The 20,484-nt window shown below is 42.5% G+C and overlaps 1 protein-coding gene across 3 annotated transcripts in view; it reads left to right on the top strand.

Moving 5' to 3' along the window:
• DCLK1 (doublecortin like kinase 1) overlaps positions 1-20,484 on the top strand; it is a 325,416-nt gene that overhangs the window by 217,367 nt on the left and 87,565 nt on the right. For all 3 annotated transcript variants that reach the window (XM_074959609.1, XM_074959603.1, XM_074959621.1), the window contains exon 5: positions 14,999-15,115. In XM_074959609.1, coding sequence (XP_074815710.1) covers positions 14,999-15,115 — 117 coding nt within the window. The remainder of the gene's footprint in view (positions 1-14,998; positions 15,116-20,484) is intronic.

Below are 20,484 nucleotides of genomic sequence, written 5' to 3'. Positions count from 1 at the left end.
AACCAGGCACTTTCTGCCCACAGTTCAGTGGGGATACTTACAGTCTCTCTTCTTTTTTTGGTTGTCGATCGTTGAATCTAGATAGACGTATGGGAGTGAAAAACATTTCAAGAATTTATATGGGCCATAGTGAGAAGACTTAATGATTAGTTACTTATCTTTTTGTTCTGGGAGAGAATCTTTGTTAATCTAGCCAATTAGCTGTGCAAGTGCCAACAGGAATTTGATTTGTATTTATCTTCATTCCAGTATGGTATGTTCTTTTTTTCTTTGCATAAAAATAAATTAACCTCCCCCCAAGCCCCTTTATACTAAACATCAAATTTGTCACACTGATCAGCACATTCTAAATATGCAGATTGATTGATAGATAAAATGCATCAAAAAGCAAGGGTAAATAGAACATTTCAGCTTAAGTTTAACTTTTTCCTTTCACCTCAAACACAGTTGGAGCTAGAAATCGCTAACTTCAATGGACCTGGCAAAAGTACGTTTTAAAGTAAACTGTGCTGAATGGACATTCCCCTATTAACTTGTCTATATGATTTCTGTGTGCTACTTCTAAAGTTGAGTTTTTCTATAAACTAGTGTTCTGCAGATAAAGGTTTCCCCTCTTTACTGACTGTATAAGGGCTGAAGTTCATAAGCTTACAATGCAGGAGCAAGAGATGGAAGACTGTTCAGAATGCCTGTCAGAGGGCATATGCAAGAGATGTGCCAAGAAAATCCATGCTCAACGGATTGCAACTTTCTAATCTGTGGTATGTGGGGAGCCAAAAGAATATAGGGAATGCCTGGTATTTTGGTCATCTAGGAAGGTGTCAAAATTAATGTTCAAAACTGAGATGATAGAATATGGAATGGACACCTGGCTGTCTGTTTCCAAAAAAAGGAACAGGGTGACTTTGCAGCATCAGGTAAGATGACCAAATTCCATTCCTACTAACTGGCCACGTGGGAAAGAAAGTCATTGACTTTGTTGAACTGAAAATGAAGAGTTTAATGAATTGATAGCATCCTATAATTTCCCCTCCATTCACTTCCTTTATATTTTCTTATATTACATGTAATATTAATTTCTCTATTATTTAGTAGATATTTGACTAACACAATTCATGACATGTTATCTAACAACGGAGTAGTTAAAAAAACAAAAAAAAAAGTGCTTTCTCTGCCATCAGCGCAGGCAGGCCGCAGCAGATTCACAGGGTTATAACGGAGCCATCTTCCATCTTGAATAATCCCTTCCAATTCTTCTTCCTTTGACAAGAGCAGGGGTGCTGGAACTATTTTTATAGTGGGAGTGCTGAGTCATTGAACCAAACTGTAGATGCTGTGTATAACGGCAGGAGGTGCCAGGGGGTGCTGCTACACCCCTAGTTCCAGCACGTATGGACAAGAGTCAATATGGGAGGATTTAGGTTTCTTAAATCCCATAAAATAGCATCTTCCATCGCATTCATGTTGGGCCTCATACTCTTCTTTCTTTGACCTCAGCTCTAAATCTTCTGTAAAAGCATACCTTCTTCAACACATCGGACATTACCCCACCATTACAGTCATCTTGTTCTCAATGGATGCAAGATTGCAACTTGTTGGGATCATCTAAGTATCGCCTCATTTGTGGCAAAATTAAAGCTGCAGATGTTAAGAATAGGCTGTATCTTATGACACTGAAAACTGTTTAGTTCTTCTTTGAGTAGTATCCCCACCAGTGCGCCACTGTAGGTGTATCCACACTCCTATGCCTCAGATAGGAGATTTTAGGTATCAGTGTCTGTTTGACCCACACATGCGCTTTCCCTGTCTCATACCTTGCCCTGAGGCTATCTAGTGTTGTGCGGGCGAACCGGCTTCAGTTCCTTCTCAACCACCCTTGGCCTGAGATGGAGCATTAGCAGAGTCTGAGAGAGAGTTCATTTTAAACTTTATTTTAGTTTATAGAGTAGCTAGTAGAGTTTACATTATCTAGATCTGTTTCCACCTCCTTCATCAAAAATGTTCCCATCACAGAAATATGCAGAGCAGCAACTTGGGCATCTGCTCATACTTTTGAGAAACAATATGCAATCACCTATGATTCAGTATCAGATGCTATGTTTGGATCCACAGTATTATCATCAGTACTAGACTTGACTCCGAAGCCGCACCCCTCCATTAGGGTACTGCTGTAGAGTCACCTATAAAACTATAAGTCTTTTTGTCCCGAGCATGCATCAGTGTGTTCATTTGAGTCAGGAAGGGGTGGAATGGTGGATGCTAAGTAAGGACTAAAAGGGAACTATACGCAACCATAGCAATTGCTTATCAGAAAGCGTTTTAAACAAGCTGAAATATCTCTGATATTCCACATTTATCCTATTTATTTCTGGTGATTAGGGATAACTGCCCCTTTGAAAATCTAGTCATTTCAAGCAAGAGCTGCCACTGGTTCACCACTGCAGTCTGCAGCACTGCCTCCTAGAGAGGATGATGCCATCTCCATTCTACTGCAGTTCGGTACAACTTCAGTTCTGGAAAGAGAAGATTACAGAGCAGTGATGTTTAACTGACATAGCAAAATCTTATTAGCTGCATTAGGAATTAGTAATATGGGACAAATTATTTCTAGTCTTTAAAGCTAAAATTGTACTCCATTGGGGTAATGATCTATCGATTGCCCTGCAGGCGTTGCTAGTGTGGCTAAGGTCTTTTGCAATAGTAATAGGTACCAGCCTAAGGCTTACGATAAAGTGGCTTACCAACAACCATAGATATCCTTGATCCTTCTCATTGCTTATCTATATTATACTGCTGTTGCTGAAAACAAATAACATGTCTTTAATTACTACATGCTAATTTTTTGGAAATTAGGAAAAAAGCCTAGGTACCAATGTAAACATTTCTGGTTTCCTGTTATTTGTGTGATTATGAAGTCACTGACACTATACCGTAATCTTAGGAACTCTGTATCTCTCATCTTGAATGTAAATACAAAGTAACACACATTGGAAAACATAATCCCAACTATACATATAAAATGATGGGGTCTAAATTAGCTGTTACCACTCAAGAAAGAGATCTTGGAGTCATTTGGGATAGTTCTCTGCAAACATCCACTCAATGTGTAGCCGCAGTCAAAAAAGCGAACAGAACGTTGGGAATCGTTAAGAAAGGGATAGATAATAAGACAGAAAATATCATATTGCCTCTATATAAATCCATGGTATGCCCACATCTTGAATACTGCATACAGATGTGGTCGCCCCATCTCCAAAAAAAAAAAAAAATTGGAATTGGGAAATGTTCAGAAAAGGGCAAAAAAAATGATTAGGGGTATGGAACGGCTGCTATATGAGGAGAGATTAATAAACCTGGGACTTTTCAGCTTGGAAAAGAGACGACTACGGAGGGATATGATAGAGGTCTATAAAATCATGACTGGTGTGGAGAAAATAAATAAAGAAGTGTTATTTACTCCTTCTCATAACACAAGAACTAGGGGTCACCAAATGAAATTAATAAGCATCAGGTTTAAAACAAACAAAAGGAAGTATTTTTTCACACTACACACAGTCAACCTGTGGAATTCCTTGCCAGAGGATGGTGTGATGGTCCAGACTATAACAGGGTTCAAAAAAGAACTAGATAAGTTCATGGAGGATAGGTCCATCAATGGCTGTTAGCCAGGTTGGGTGGGGATGGTGTCCTACCTCTGTGTGACAGAAGCTGGGAATGGGCAACAGGGGATGGATCACTTGATGGTTACCAGTTGTGTTCATTCCCTCTGGGGCACCTGGCATTGGCTACAGTCGGAAGACAGGATACTGGGATAGATGGAACTTTGGTCTGACCCAGTATGGCCATTCTTATGTTCTTAAACATATCTCAGTGGTGTAAATTCCTATCATTTGGATCTCTTCTCTTTCTTTCAATGTGATAATTGGTAATATTGTTCAGATATCTTGAACCTCCTAGGCTAATGCTCCTTGCTACAATTGAACTCAAAGAACCACACTCAGTATGTGTACTGCTCATATTTTGTGATTGTCTGTTCTATTCGTCATTTTGCAGTTTCTTGGTGGTATAATATATAATATTTTTAGTGCTAGATATTCTTGCTGAAATCTATTATCTGGCATTCTGCATCTTGGAACTGAGTTTTGCAGTAAAACATAAGTGTTGACTCCCTTTTTCTTTGTATTATTGTGCATATAATCAGCATTTACACCCAAACTGTCTTGATCCTTCCTCAGTCTATATCAGACAGTGGTGAGCGGATATAATAGAGCTTTGCCAAACATTCTGAGTCCCCTCTGAACATACTCTGAAAACACCTCTTCCTTGTTCTCTGTTCTCTTTTGGCTGAGCCTGCCCCTGTGAGCAAGAGAGTCAAGAGGCCTTTTTTTTCCTGTTTCTCTGTGTGGGTGGGGCTCTGTTTCTGTAGTACTCTCTGATTTGATTGAGGGGGACAAAAAGAAAATCAGGAAAAATTCTTGCTGTTGTATTTTTATAACTTACGAACCCCATATGAATAACTGTGCAGTTAGGAAAGGGTGATGCTGTGTACAGAAGGGGGCAGGTGGTTGCTTGTTTGTTTTGTCCTTCTCCTTTGGCTGAAATTACATTAACATCTCAATCTAAGTGGAAAATATTTTTTTTCTGATCATATTGAATGTTCGCAAAAAGAAAAGGAGTACTTGTGGCACCTTAGAGACTAACCAATTTATTTGAGCATAAGCTTTCTTGAGCTACAGCTCACTTCATTGTTTCATGTTCATGTTTCATGTTCCATTGTTTCATGTTCTCTGTGTATATAAAATCTCCCCACTGTATTTTCCACTACATGCATCCGATGAAGTGAGCTGTAGCTCACGAAAGCTTATGCTCAGATAAATTGGTTAGTCTCTAACGTGCCACAAGTCCTCCTTTTCTTTTTGCAGATACAGACTAACACGGCTGTTATGCTGAAACCTGTCATATTGAATGTTGTTTACCTGGCCCTATACCCTCCCCAATACCGCTGCAGCTGGCTTAGTCCTTATGTATGGCAGTGGCCAATCTGGGGTGATTAATTCCATTATTTAGTGGAAACTGTTAGCTTACATTACAGCTTAGTTTTCCAAGTTGGGATGTGGCAGCAGAATCATGTAGATAAACTTTGCAACAAAGTCAAGACCTATTAGTCTCAGTGTCTGTCTGGCAAGCAGAGGCGTAGTAGTACAATAGAGTTAAATTCTTCAGTGGAAACTAGGGAAGATATACACTACCTATTAATGACAGGTTTCAGAGTAGCAGCTGTGTTAGTCTGTATCTGCAAAAAGAAAAGGAGTACTTGTGGCACCGTAGAGACTAACAAATTTATTTGAGCATAAGCTTTCTTGAGCTACAGCTCACTTCATCGGATGCATGCAGTGGAAAATACAGTAGGGGGATTTTATATACACAGAGAACATGAAACAATGGGTGTTACCATACACACTGTAATGAGAGTGATCAGGTAAGGTGAACTATTACCAGCAGGAGAGAAAAAAAAAAAACAAAAACCTTTTGTAGTGATGATCAAGGTGGACCATTTCCAGCAGTTGACAAGAACGTGTGAGGAACAGTAGGGGAGAAAAATAAACATGGGGAAATAGTTTTACTTTGTGTAATGACACATCTACTCCCAGTCTTTATTCAAGCCTAATTTAATGGTGTCCAGTTTGCAAATTAATTCCAATTCAGCAGTCTCTCGTTGGAGTCTGTTTTTGAAGTTTTTTTGTTGTAATATTGCCACTTTTATTTACCCATTAAGTTGATCTAGCTTACACCGCTTGGGGGTGTGGAACCCCCCACCTCCCACCGAATGATGCAAGTTTTGCGCTGCGTACACCAGTGCTATGTCAGTGGGAACTTACACTTCTCACTGAGATGGAGTAATTATGCCAACAGGGGAGCGCTCTCCCTTTGGTATAGCATGTCTTCACCAGACGCGCCACATTTGCGCAGGTGCACTGATATAGTTCTGCAGTGTAGACATGCCCTTACTCTTTTTTTATCTAGTACTATTACAACATTCAAAGACAAAAGTTGCCAGACACTAGTGTGTGCAGCAGAGACACCTATCCTACATGCTTGCCTTTCCAGGCCACAGTCTAGCATATAAAAATCTCTGCAAATACTCACATAAACCAATAGGCAATGTGAAACTTGACAAACCTTGCTTGTAGGTTCACAATGATATTTGAACATAGGGAAAATATGGTCATTTGAACAAACTTCAGGGCCTGTGAATGAAAAATTTCTGAGAGGAAAACGTTATACCAAAGCAGTTTTGAACTGAACTTGGAATGGTTTGCACAGCAAAAGGAAAGAGGAGGAGGAGGATTTCATTGGTCTAGGCCAAGGGGAGGAGAGAAGAAGCTTTGTGAAGGTGATGGGCTCAGTCTCCAGTTGATCATGTGTAAGTCTGTCTCATGGAGATGTAAGCAATTTGTTTGACCTTCTTGGCCCTATTCAGGCTAGATGTGATGGCGTCTCCATAGGGTAATATTGTCTGGGAGTGAATAGAACATTCAGCCATGTGACTGCGGGCAGGGGGAATTAACCTTTTTAATTTTCTACTATTCCTTGGCTATCCAGATACCTAAGTTATGAGCACTTCACTGTGCTTCTTCCTACACCAAGCCTTAGACATTTCTCCACCCTTTTATTCTCATCCCACATGTTTCTTCATACACTATTATATTGTTTGTCATATTTATTTATGATTTTTCTTGACATTTTTGTACTTCCCCAGGACTGCAGTTGAAGGATTAGCATGGACATTGTCCTACACCCAACCTAAATATCTGTTCAATAGGAAGAAATAACACTGAAATGATAGAGGTCTATAAAATCATGACTGGTGTGGAGAAAGTAAATAGGAAACATAACACAAGAACTAGGGGTCATCAAATGAAATTAATAGGCAGCAGGTTTAAGCAAACAAAAGGAAGATAAGGTCAGGAGGACAGTATATAACTTGTTTTTTATCAGGGTATAAAGATGTATCTCAGAGGGAGTATCTTTGGCCAGCCTAGGGGACAGTGGAAAGTCCCGCCGTTGACTGAGCTGCGTCCATTGTCACGGACGTACATGTTTTAGTATTCCAGTAGAGTCTGCCAGCTGCTAATACTGTGTTTTGTCAACAATAAACCTGGCTGGGTGCCTTCATACTTTAACAGATCTTGTGGTCATTGGGCGGTTCGCTTGAGGTCTGCCAAGCCAGCAGTCTGCACAGAGCTAGGACAGCATACAGGGAGCATGCACACACAAAAAACATCTAACCACAATATATAGGAAGGAAAGTTCCCTTAACTAGATATTTCCTTGCTTTTAAGGGACTGTAAGTGTGGGATTTGCACTTGTCAGGCGAACTAGACTGCATTCTAACAGTTTTGGGTGATGAGATCTGTCTGTGTTAGCGGTTTGCATATTAACTATTAACAGAGCCGTTCCTTGGGTATGGAGAATTGGGGCGACTGCTGTGGGCCCCACACTTTGGAGGGCCCCACTCTGATAAAATCAAGAGGAGGCAGTGGGGAGGTGAGGCAGGTGGGCGAGTGGGGTGATGAGGCGAACGGGGAAACGAGTGGTAGGTCGGGGGGGGGGGGGAGGAAGAGCCTCCTGACCACCAGCAGGCCCCACCAATCAGCACCTCCCCCTCCTTCTCAGTACCTACTGCCTGCCATGGATCAGATGTTTTGCTGCATCAGGATGCGCTGAGGGTGAGGGGAGAGGAACGAGGGTGCAGCGTACTTGGGGAAGGGGGAGGAACTGGCTGGGGAAGAGGTGGGGTGGGGCAGAGTGAGGGTGGCAAGAAGCAGGGCAGGGGTGGGGCCTTGGCGGAAGTGGTAGAGTGGGCGTGGGGCCTAGTCAGTCAGGGGGAGCACCCCCTGGCAGATTAGAAACTCTGCGTTTATGTCCCAGGCCCCGCACCCGTCTTGGGACTATTAACCTAGGCACCCTGCCTATTAACGTAGTATCTAAACACATTTCCTTCCTTGCTGATCAGCTGGTGTGGAAGTGTATTCAAAGTATATACTATACACTTAGATTTTTTTTCAGTATGCATCATTAGTGGCATTAATTCCATAAAAAACAAAGAATTTGACACATTATATTACCTTATGTTTTAAACCTTGACCTAAAGAACTTCCTGTGTTTGACATGTGCAGAAGGTTTGTGGACCTGCTTTCGATGTAAATATATTAGTGTGAAGGTTCTCTCATAGTTTCCTACTGGAAATGCAATTGAAAAATTTACTCTGGTGTATTACTGGTTTCAGCTAGCAATTACCTTTTTAGAACAGAGCAAATGCATTCTGCATTTCTGCTCATCACCAGTACAAAGTCTCCTCATGGCTCCTCCAGACACTTCCCTAGTAACTCATCAATTCCTCCTCCTCCCCACTCCAGTAGCTTGAGGTCTTGAAAATTGTTAGGATAGCCACTAGAAATATACTTGATTACATCCCTTGTTGACAGGTATGGTACAGTTGATTATTTGTGCTCGATTCTCCTTCTTTCTGGTCTAAACTACATCACAGATGCCATTGATTGACTACAAAGATAAATGATATACATATATGCAGTGTGTTTTGGCCAGTGACTCCCAAAAGCTTGTTTACTTGTGGCACCTTAGAGACTAACAAATTTATTTGAGCATAAGCTTTCGTGGGCTACAGCCCACTTCATCGGATGCATAGAATGGAACATATAGTAAGAAGATATGTATATACATACAGAGAACATGAAAAGCTACTTCCACCTTTTCATGTTCTCTGTATGTATATGTCAAGGTTCCTTCCCCACTCTGAACTCTAGGGTACAGATGTGGGGACCTGCATGAAAAACCCCCTAAGCTTATTTTTACCAGCTTAGGTTAAAAACTTCCTCAAGGTACAAACTTTGCCTTGTCCTTGAACCCTGTGCTGCCACCACCAAGTGTGTTAAACAAAGAACAGGGAAAGAGCCCACTTGGAGACGTATTCCCCCCCCCCAAATGTCCCCCCAAGCCCTACACCCCCTTTCCTGGGGAAGGCTTGGTAAAAATCCTCACCAATTGGTACAGGTGAACACAGATCCAAACCTTTGGACCTTAAGAACAAGGAAAAAGCAATCAGGTTCTTAAAAGAAGAATTTTAATTAAAGAAAAGTAAAAGACTCCCCTCTGTAAAATCAGGATGGTAAATACCTTAGAGGGTAATCAGATTCAAAACATAGAGAATCCCTCTAGGCAAAACCTTAAGTTACAAAAAGACACAAAAACAGGAATATACATTCCATTCAGCACAACCTATTTTACCAGCCATTAAAGAAAAGGAAATCTAACGCGTTTCTAGCTAGATTACTTACTAACTTTTTACAGGAGTTCTGAGCTGCATTCCTGATCTGTTCTCGGCAAAAATATCACAGAGACAGACAGACCTTTTGTTCTCCCCCCCACCTCCGCCAGCTTTGAAAGTATCTTGTCTCCTCATTGGTCATTTTGGTCAGGTGCCAGCGAGGTTATCTTAGCTTCTTAACCCCTTTACAGGTGAAAGGGTTTTGCCTCTGGCCAGGAGGGATTTAAAGGTGGTTACCCTTCCCTTTATATTTATGACTCCCCCACCCCGAAATCACAGATAGGGTGAAACACTGGCTGTGATTTCTTCCTGGAGCTCTAGGAGAAAACAGAGTTAATAAGACACATGCACCTCTAAAGATGCTACCAAGTGTATAAGCACTAACAATATTTTCCACACCTCAAGGATGATGTTAACCAGTTGATTCTGGGAAACTTTCATGGGAGAGTGCATCAGCCACTTTGTTAGAAGCTCCTGAGATGTGTTGGATGTTGAAATCAAAATCTTGGAGAGAGAAACTCCACCGAACAAGTTTTTTGTTATTTCCCGTGGCGGTATGAAGCCACTGTAGCACAGCGTGGTCGGTTTGCAGGTGGAAACACCATCCCCAAATGTATGGGCGTAGCTTTTCCAGAGCGTAGACAATGGCATAAGATTCCTTTTCACTGATTGACCAGTGGCTTTCCCTCTCAGACAGCTTCTTGCTGAGAAGCACGACAGGATGGAACTCTTGATTCGGTCCTTCCTGCATTAAGACTGCTTCCACACCATGCTCAGACGCATCTGTGGTTACTAGGAACGGTTTGTCAAAGTCTGGGGCCCTTAGCACAGGGTCAGACATGAGTGTCGCTTTAAGCTGGTTAAAGGCCTTCTGACACTCTTCGGTCCACTGAATGGCATTTGGCTGTTTCTTTTTGGTTAGGTCTGTCAGTGGGGTGGTGATTTGGCTGTATTGCGGTCCAAATCACCTGTAATATCCGGCCAAGCCTAAGAAGGACTGGACCTGTTTCTTTGACTTTAGGACAGGCCACTTTTGGATAACATCCACTTTGGCCTGTAGGGGATTGATAGTTCCTTGACCCACCTGGTGTCCAAGGTAAGTCACTCTGTTTAGGCCTATTTGACACTTCTTAGCCTTATCAGTTAGTCCTGCCTCCCTTATGCACTCAAAGACTGTTTGTAGATGTTCCAGGTGTTCTGCCCAGAATCTGAAAATATGGCCAAATCGTCAAGGTAGGTGACTGCATATTCTCCTAATCCCGCTAGGAGACCATCTACAAGTCTTTGGAAGGTGGCAGGTGCATTCCACAGCCCAAAATGGAGCACATTAAATTCATACAGCCCGACATCTGTGGTGAAGGCTGACCTTTCCTTGACGGATTCATCGAGCCGTACCTGCCAGTACCCCTCGGTTAAGTCCAAGGTAGAGATAAACTGGGCCCGTCCAAGTTTCTCCAATAGTTCATCTGTGCATGGCATTGGATAGTTGTCTGGGTGAGTTACAGCATTTAGCTTACGGTAGTCCATGCAAAAATGTATCTCCCCATCTGGTTTGGGAACTAGAACCACTGGAGATCCCCATGCACTGCCAGAGGGACGGATTTCACCCATTTGTAGCATACCCTGGATTTCCCATTCTATAGCAGTTTTAGCTTGAGGAGACACCCAGAAAGGTTGGGCTTTAATTGGGTGAGCATTACCTGTGTCAATGGAGTGGTATGCCCATTCAGTCAGCCCTGGGGTGGCTGAGAACATCGGCGCGTAGCTAGTGCACAGCTCCTTGATCTGCTGTCGCTGCATACGCCCAAGGGTCATGGAGAGGTTCACCTCTTCCACGCCACCAACACTTTTCCCTTCATAGTGGACACCTTCAGGCCACTCAGCGTCATCTCCTCCCTGGGCTGTAAACTGACAAACCTTTAATTCCCTGGAATAAAAGGGCTTTAGAGAATTAATATGGTACACCTTAGGCTTTCGGTTGGAGGTGGGGAATGCTATGAGATAATTAACAGCTCCCAGGTGCTCTTCGACCATGAATTGAATGGCCCTTCCCACGACACTTCCATTTTATGGCCTGGAGCACCTTTAAGACCATGACCTGGTCCCCTACTTTGAAGGAACACTCTCTGGCATGTTTATCATACCAGGCTTTTTGCTCTTTTTGAGCATCCTGTAGGTTTTCTTTAGCAAGGGCTAAAGAAGTTCAGAGGGTGTTGTGTAGTTTGGTTACAAAGTCCAGAATGTTAGTTTCTATAGAAGGTGTAAACCCCTCCCATTGCTGCTTCACCAACTGTAATGGCCTTTTAACCTCACGGCCATATACAAGTTCAAATGGTGAAAACCCTAAACTGGGATGTGGTACAGCTCTGTAGGCAAAGAGCAACTGCTGCAACACTAGGTCCCAATCATTGGAGTTCTCATTTATGAATTTATGTACCATGGCCCCCAAAGTTCCATTAAATTTCTCCACCAGGCCATTTGTTTGATGATGGTAAGGTGTGGCAACCAAGTGATTCACCCCATGAACTTCCCAAAGGCTTTCCATAGTTCCTGCCAGGAAATTAGTCCCTGCATCTGTGAGGATGTCGGAGGGCCAACCTACCCTGGCAAAAATGTCTGCTAGTGCTTGACACACACTTTTAGCCCTAGTGTTGCTTAGAACTATTGCTTCTAGCCATCAGGTGGCAAAATCCATGAAAGTCAGTATGTACTGCTTTCCTCTGGGTGTCTTTTTCGGAAAAGGACCCAGAATATCCACAGCTACTCACTGAAATGGAACCTCAATGATGGGGAGTGGCTGTAGAGGGGCTTTGACCTGGTCTTGGGGTTTTCCCACTCTTTAGCACACCTCACAAGACCGGACATAGGTAGAAACATCCTTGCCCATTCCCTCCCAGTGGAATGACTTTCCCAAATGGTCTTTTGTTCTGTTCACCCCAGCATGGCCACTAGGATGATTGTGGGCTAAGCTTAATAGCTTTACCCGGTACTTAGTTGGAACTACCAACTGTCTGAGGATGCCAGTCTTCCTGGTGTCCACCAGAAAGAGTTTCCTTGTATAAAAGTCCTCTTTCTACAACAAACCTGGATTGATTAGAAGAGCTGAGAGGCAGTGCGTTGCTCTGTGCCGCCATCCAAGTTCTCTGGAGGCTTTCATCTGCTTTCTGTTTGGTCTGGAACTGTTCCCTTGATGCTGGAGACATCAGTTCCTTATTGGATTGTGGACCTAGGCTTGGTCCCTCTGGAAGCGATGCAGGTGATGGGGCTGTTTCCATTGACTGTGAACCGCTCTCCACTGGTGCACTATGTTGGGATTCAGGCTCCGGCTGAGCCTCTTGTGTAGGGTTATCTGTTGCTGCTGGTGTAGGTTCGGTGGGGCCCTCTGGTGTTGGGGTTGCAAGTACTGGATTCAGTGCTGGCAATGGTTCTGGTGCTGGTTGTTCCCTCGGTTCTGATTCTGAGACTCCTTTTTTTTTTGCGAATACAGACTAACACGGCTGCTACTCTGAAACTACTGCTGTTGCAGATGTGGGCATGGGGTCCGGTTCCATCACCTCTGACCGGATCCTGGTAGAAGTTTCCGGAATAGAGCTAGGTGTGACAGCTTGCTTAGCCTGGCTGCGGGTGACCATTCCCACCCTCTTGGCTAGCTTCACATGATTGGCCAAGCCTTCCCCCAACAGCATGGGGATGAGATAATCATCATAGACTGCAAAAGTCTACGTTCCTGACTAGCCCTTATACTGGACTGGCAACTTGGCTGTAGGCAAGTCAAAAGAGTTTGACTTGAAGAGTTGAATCATCACTTGGATCTCTGGGTCGATTAAATTGGGGTCCACTAAGGAAGCATGGATAGCTGACACTTGTGCTCCGGTGTCCCTCCATGCGGTGACCTTCCCACCCACACTGATAGTTTCCCTCTGCTCTGAGGGTATCTGGGAGGTATCTGGGCCTCAGGACGTCTGGTGTGATTCCGGTGCAATGAACTGTAATCTGTTGGGGTTCTTGGGGCAGCTGCCCTTTACAAGCCCTGGCTCGTTACATTTAAAACATCGTCCAACTGACGGGTCACTGGGGTGAGGTGGGTTACTGGAGAACGGTGTGGCGGGACGATAAGGTGTCTGGAGTGTTCCTTGGTGTGTTTTTTTCATTGTTCTTAAGATCCAAGGGTTTGGAGTGGGGTGGAGGGCTTGGGGGGATATTTTGGGGGAAGACGTCTCCAAGTGGGCTCTTTCCCTGTTCTTTGTTTGACACTCTTGGTAGTGGCAGCACAGGGTTCAAGGACAAGGCAAAGTTTGTACCTTGAGAAAGTTTTTAACCTCAGCTGTTAAGAATAAGCTTAGGGGGTCTTTCATGCAGGTCCCCACATCTGTACCTTTGAGTTCAGAGTGGGGAAGGAACCGTGACAGTGTGTGTATGTGTGTGTGTATATATATATATACATATATATATATATATATATATATATATCTTCTGACTGTATGTTCCATTCTATGCATCTGATGAAGTGGGCTGTAGCCCATGAAAGCTTATACTTAAATAAATGTGTTAGTCCCTAAGGTGCCACAAGTACTCATGTTCTTTTTGCGGATACAGACTAACATGGCTGTTACTCTGAAACCTGTCAAAAAGCTTGTTTGTTTCTCTTAAATAATTTGGAAGGAACCTGTGAGGAGGAAGACGGGGAGACAGTCCTGGTGCACAAATAAATTAGTGGATCAGTTTCTCTTAAATTAAGAAAGTGTAGTAACGTTGTCATGTGAACTCAGTACACACATTACTGCAGACTCTTCTAATCCGATCTTGGCTAAAAAGCCTAAATCTTTTTTTTTTTTTTTTTAACTCTGTGAAGTGACTGGTGATGAAATTTGTTGCCATTATGACTGTAATTCCTCCGCTTTCATGCACATATATTGTATCCATCCTCAGGCCAAGAACCATTTTGCAGGCATAAATTCAAGAGCTGTGTGGGTGTATATAAACTCTAACCTGAACAGCTTGCTGTGTCCTCAAGTAGGAGGGTAATTTCGCCCCTTCATTGATTTTACTGATGTCTCTTATGAGCAAATAGTGCCATTTCCCTCAACCCTTGATGAATTGCATGTGCTACAGGGTGGGTTGTTGCTCACCAGACAATTAAGCAGGAGCAACAACCTTGCTTCACTTTCCTCAGACTTTTCATGAGTGACAGACACCTGCATCATATCATATACTCTTACCATTTTGAGATATAAAAACAGTCTTCTGGTATGTTCTCCCAAAAAACACAGCTTAGACTGATAGAAAAACACTCACAATGCAGAGGGATCATGTGCAGAAAAACAATGGATTATAATGTGCTAAAATCTTCCAAAGTAAACTTTACATGGTGTCTGTGCCATGAGATCTTTCTGTTCCATGTACCTGCAGTTAACATAATATTTATGAGTCAGGGTTACTGCAGTATTGTATTCACTGTAGAGTAGCAAAAGCATGGATTTTAATGGGGCCCTCAGTACAGATTCAATAAATTCTTCCCTCTCCCATAAAACTACTTAAGGGGAATAAATATAAGCATGGGTTAAATGCTTGTGCTTTCTGTGCTGCTTTTGTTCCATTTCTTTGCTGGTTTCCTTAACTGCTAACTTGTACAGTTTCTTTGTCTTTTAGAATGTCGGGTAGTGAAATCTACTTCCTATACCAAAATAGCTTCAACATCACGTAGGAGCACCACCAAGAGCCCAGGTCCATCTAGACGCAGCAAGTCTCCTGCCTCTACCAGCTCAGGTAAAGCAAGGAAGAAATGTTTCCTACTAGCAAAAACAAATGCTTTCGAACACAATTGGTAAAGTGTTAAAATCTCTGTGGTGTGGTTTTTTTGTTTTTGTTTTTGTTTTTTGGGGTTTTTTTTTTTTGCAAGATACTGTACATATACAATACTTTACACTAAAATATCATCGGACAGTTACCTCGGTATCTGAGATACGTTTATTTCCCAATCTAAATTGTAGAAAAATACCTGTATTGCAAAATCTTAAATACCACAACATGGTAACTACTGTTCTAGTTAGTCATGTTTATTATAGTAGTGCTTGACAAACCAAGAATGTCTAGGCACCATAAAAACACAGAGTAGTAGACAGAAGAGTTCACAGTAAATAGACAAGAGAGACATGGGGTGGGGAAAGGGGTAGAACACACAAGCAGAGTGAACAATGTGATGGCAGCAAACAGCATGTTAGTTCCGTGATTTTTGGAGGGGCAGGGGTCGGTTTATCTAGGAGGAGACAGTTAAAAGGCAAGAAAAGACAGCTTAGACTGATAGAAAGACACTCACAATGCAGAGGGATCATTTGCAGAAAAACAATGGATTATATTGTGCTAAAATCTTCAAAAATAAACTGTAAATTTTACATGGTCTCTGTGCCATGATATCTTATTGTCCCAGGTACCTGCGAATAACCATAATTTCTCTGAGTCAGGGTTATTTCAGTAATGCACTGAACGTACCGTGGCAAAAACTTGGATCTTAATGGAGCACTCTGTTCCGACTCAATAGAGTCTTCCCTCTCTCATGAACAGTAGAGGGGGAAAGGGCAACGTAGAAGAGGGTAAATGAAGCAGCTGTGAAGTGAAAGTGAGGTAAAAAGACTGAGGAGGGTTGGAGCAAACAGCCAATCAGCCCAGGGCAGAGAAAGTCCAGTAAAAACTATAAAAATTTCTCTAAATGTCTGAAGGTACCTTAGTTGGCTGCTTTTATAGCTGCTCCTATCAGCTGGAGTCTCTAGCTGTTTCTTTTCCAAGGCCATGTGGTGGGAGGCCGGGCAGCCCTATATCCCAGTGCCCCCGGAATGGGGGAGGTCTCTTTTGCACAAGTCTAGAGGTGGTTGGGGGAGGGGTGGCTTTGCTGGGCCCCATTTTAGCCCCTCCCCGCAATGCAGCAGTCCCTGGTTTGCACTGTTTCTGCAGCTATACTACTGGCTGGAGTGTCCAGCTGGTGTTCCTCTCCGCAGTTTTTCCCCAAGAGAAAAGTAAGCACTTGGTTACCTTTCAATGGTGACCACTGAATATGCAATTAACAGTTCTTAATAGTGAACATGCAGATATTATGTGTACAACATAGGGTTGCCAACTGTGACTGAAGCTATTCTGGAGATTTTTTTTCCCCTACATGATGTAATGTCATTTTCTTAAAACATCCTATTAAAATCTCCCGGATAGCTTTCAATCATCACTGGGAGAGGATTGCCTATCCCGGGAGACTCCAGGCCAATCCTGGAGGGTTGGCAAACCTATCTGAAGAGGACACATTAGATTGCAACCTGCAAATAAAGCCATGCCTTATTATACCTTAAAAACCTTTTGAAAATTAAAGTGATGAGCATTTCTTGCCAAGTGTATAGTGTGAAAAATATATATTAGTGTATTTTATCTCAGAGTCCCAGATTGCTTAAACAAACTATATATAGGGATTAGTTTATTCACTGATGAACCTGTTTAACTGTTTTACCTGCCAGATAGCCTAGTTTGGCTGGGAGAGTCTGAGGGTTTGAACACCTTTGCCAGTGAACTATGTGGTCAGCTTAGGTCCAAGGAATACGATACCATAACAGCAGCAGAAGTAGAGGAACCCTGCAAAGAGGTAATGAGGAGTAGTATTGATATAGGGGGTAGAATTAAATAATTTTTATAGGGGACAATTATTTATTCAGACAGTGTAAGGAACAGTTTTTAAAAGCCTAGGCATGCAAAACCCAACAGGATGGATTTGTTCTTTGATCCTGAAGATAAATTGAGTACCATGCAGTTTATAGGTGGGGAGAATAGAGTTAAATCAGACCTTAAAAGTGAGGGCCTGTTAGCTGTCGTATTGGCTCTGCATTGACATTAAGGCTACACTTATGGATGGAATTAGCTTAATGTATACTGCATTTATGTGTTCAACAACATTTCTGTGCAAAGTCACCATTCTTCTGTGCACAAATTAGGTATCTAGAGATCCCTCTGGCAGACCCCAAATCTGTGGTTTATTTGGAAAAAATATTCTGGCAGCATTTTTGACATGTTGGCAAATATGTTAACACAGTATGGTTTTGGACATGAGGTTAATAGCAGGGTTGGCTAGAAAACAAGAATTCTGTTTTGTGAAATAATTTAAACTTTTGCAATTTATTTTTGTTCCTATGCAGGACAAAAATGAGCCTTGTGAAGTTTTAAGAGACAGACAATCCCACTCCAAAATAGCCAATAACCCAGTGGTTAGGGCAGAGGTTCTCAAACTGGAGGTTGGGATCCCTCAGGGGGTCTGTCAAGGTTCCTCCCCCACTCTGAACTCTAGGGTACAGATGTGGGGACCTGCATGAAAAACCTCCTAAGCTTATCTTTACCAGCTTAGGTCAAAACTTCCCCAAGGTACAAAATATTCCACCCTTTTGTCCTTGGATTGGCCGCTACCACCACCAAACAAATACTGGTTACTGGGGAAGAGCTGTTTGGACACGTCTTTCCCCCCAAAATACTTCCCAAAACCTTGCACCCCACTTCCTGGACAAGGTTTGGTAAAAAGCCTCACCAATTTGCCTAGGTGACTACAGACCCAGACCCTTGGATCTTAAGAACAATGAACAATCCTCCCAACACTTGCACCCCCCCTTTCCAGGGAAATGTTGGATAAAAAGCCTCACCAATTTGCATAGGTGACCACAGACCCAAACCCTTGGATCTGAGAACAATGAAAAAGCATTCAGTTTTCTTACAAAAAGACTTTTAATAGAAATAGAAGTAAATAGAAATAAAAAAAAAATCCCCCCTGTAAAGTCAGGATGGTAGATACCTTACAGGGTAATTAGATTCAAAACATAGAGAACCCCTCTAGGCAAAAACCTTAAGTTACAAAAAAGATACACAGACAGAAATAGTTATTCTATTCAGCACAATTCTTTTCTCAGCCATTTAAAGAAATCATAATCTAACACATACCTAGCTAGATTACTTACTAAAAGTTCTAAGGCTTCGTTCCTGGTCTATCCCCGGCAAAGACAAAATATAGACAGACACACATACCCTTTGTTTCTCTCCCTCCTCCCAGCTTTTGAAAGTATCTTGCCTCCTCATTGGTCATTTTGGTCAGGTGCCAGCGAGGTTACCTTTAGCTTCTTAACCCTTTACAGGTGAGAGGAGATTTCCTCTGGCCAGGAGGGATTTTAAAGGGGTTTACCCTTCCCTTTATATTTATGACAGGGTCGCAAGGTTATTACATGAGGGGTTGTGAGCTGTCAGCCTCCACCCCAAACCGCGCTTTGCCTCCAGCATTTATAATGGTATTAAATATATTAAAAGTGTTTTTAATTTATAAGAGGGCGTCGCACTCAGAGGCTTGCTATGTGAAAGGGGTCATGAGTACAAAAGTTTGAGAACTACTGGGTTAGGGCACTTATCTGAGATGTGGGAGACAGAAGTTCAAGTCTCTGTTCTGCCTAATTTGGTATCTGGGTCTTCCAGATACTAGGTGACCTCCCCAACCGGTGGGATGGAAAGTCCTGCTATCTTTTCTGTTGCAACTGTTCCAGTCTGTATAAATAATTAAATATTCATTAAGATAGAGAGTGAGACTCTGACCATTTAAATTACATACTGAAAAGAATGTTAAGGTTGCAAAGTCACTCAAAAATTAGGAAATGCCAAAATTTGCCCATGCAACCTTAATTTGGCTTGCTTGTGCATATAACAGTCTTTAATCACATGATCACATACTACTTTTTCCACAGGACCCCTGCCTCATTCCGTGTACATGATGTTCAGGAAGTGAATCAAGGCTTTCTAATAAATTCAGTGGCAAAAAAGTAGGTTAAAGCAAGATTGTTTAGTGATATGTCATCCCCTTGCAGAACATTGAGTTGAGCATAACTTAAACTTCTGAAAACCAAGAAATGCAGCATTAAGGCTGTCCATGTAATATTAACTGTACCCTATTTCAGCAATGTCCCAGGACACGATTAACATACACATCTTTTGTCTGCCAAGCTCAGCTGCTGAAATGTACAACCTCCTTTTATAACCCGTTCACTTTTACCCACATGATTTCATCTAACACTATTAAAGGACAAAGAGGGAAAAATTGCCTCCCATTTCCCTATTGATGTTCTTCTACGCTTATTAATTCCTTTCATATTGTCTTTGTAGCAATAATTCAGACACTCAGCCAAATCAGAAAAAAACTATCACACCTTCTGGACACAAATTCATGGAGGATAGGTCTATCAATGGCTATTAGCCAGAATGAAAAGGGATGGTGTCCCTAGCCTTGTTTGCCAGATGTTGGGAATGGGTGGCAGGGGATGGATCACTTGATGATTACCTGTTTTGTTCATTTCCTCTGGGGCATTTGGCATTGTCACTGTCAGAAGACAGGATACTGAGCTAGATGGACCTTTGGTCTGACCCAGTATTGCCGTTCTTACGTTCTAAATCTCTGATGTGACGCAAATCTGCTCTCTTACATTGTATGAGCTGTACACCAGGAATAAGGGCCGGATCATTTCTGCCTGAGTGAATTGCTACAATGCCCAGTAGATCACAACCTCTTAAGTCACCATTTGGGTGCTGCAGAACGGGTAAAACACAATGTTAACACAGGCCACCTCTCTCCACCCAAATCAGCAATCCCCATGTCATGGTGTACTCCTTGCTCCTCCAAACTTCTGTATTCTTCTTCGTAGATGCAGCCGTGTATCCTACTTAGGTGTGTGTCTGTCCTGCACACCAGAGCAGAGAACTTTACCTAGCAATACCCGGTGGGGTGGTACTCACACCCTGCAGGTCTGGCTCCTCCCCTGGCTATATAAGGGCAGCACTATCCCAACCTCCTCAGTTCCTTCTTACTGCCCATGGCTAGAGTCGGAGCTCTGTGGTGTTCTTCACCTTGCGCTTTCTGTCTCAGTTTCTGAGAAAAATTTCTTTTATAAAGTAGTAGTACCTTCAATAAAGTTTAGTATTAATTAGAATAGTTGGCTGTCCTGCACGATGTCCTCACCAGGGTTCGAGCATTGTCTGTTGTGTGTGTGAGCGATTCGCAACAATGGGTGCTTGTTGTGTCTTAGTGAAGGACACATTCAAGAGTGGTGCTCCATTTGCAAGTCATTCACAAGGAGGCCTCA

This window comes from Natator depressus, chromosome 1 (genome assembly GCF_965152275.1).
Source record: "Natator depressus isolate rNatDep1 chromosome 1, rNatDep2.hap1, whole genome shotgun sequence".
In the NCBI taxonomy this organism is placed as follows: Eukaryota; Metazoa; Chordata; order Testudines; family Cheloniidae; genus Natator; species Natator depressus.
This window is presented reverse-complemented; position numbering and strand designations above follow the sequence as displayed.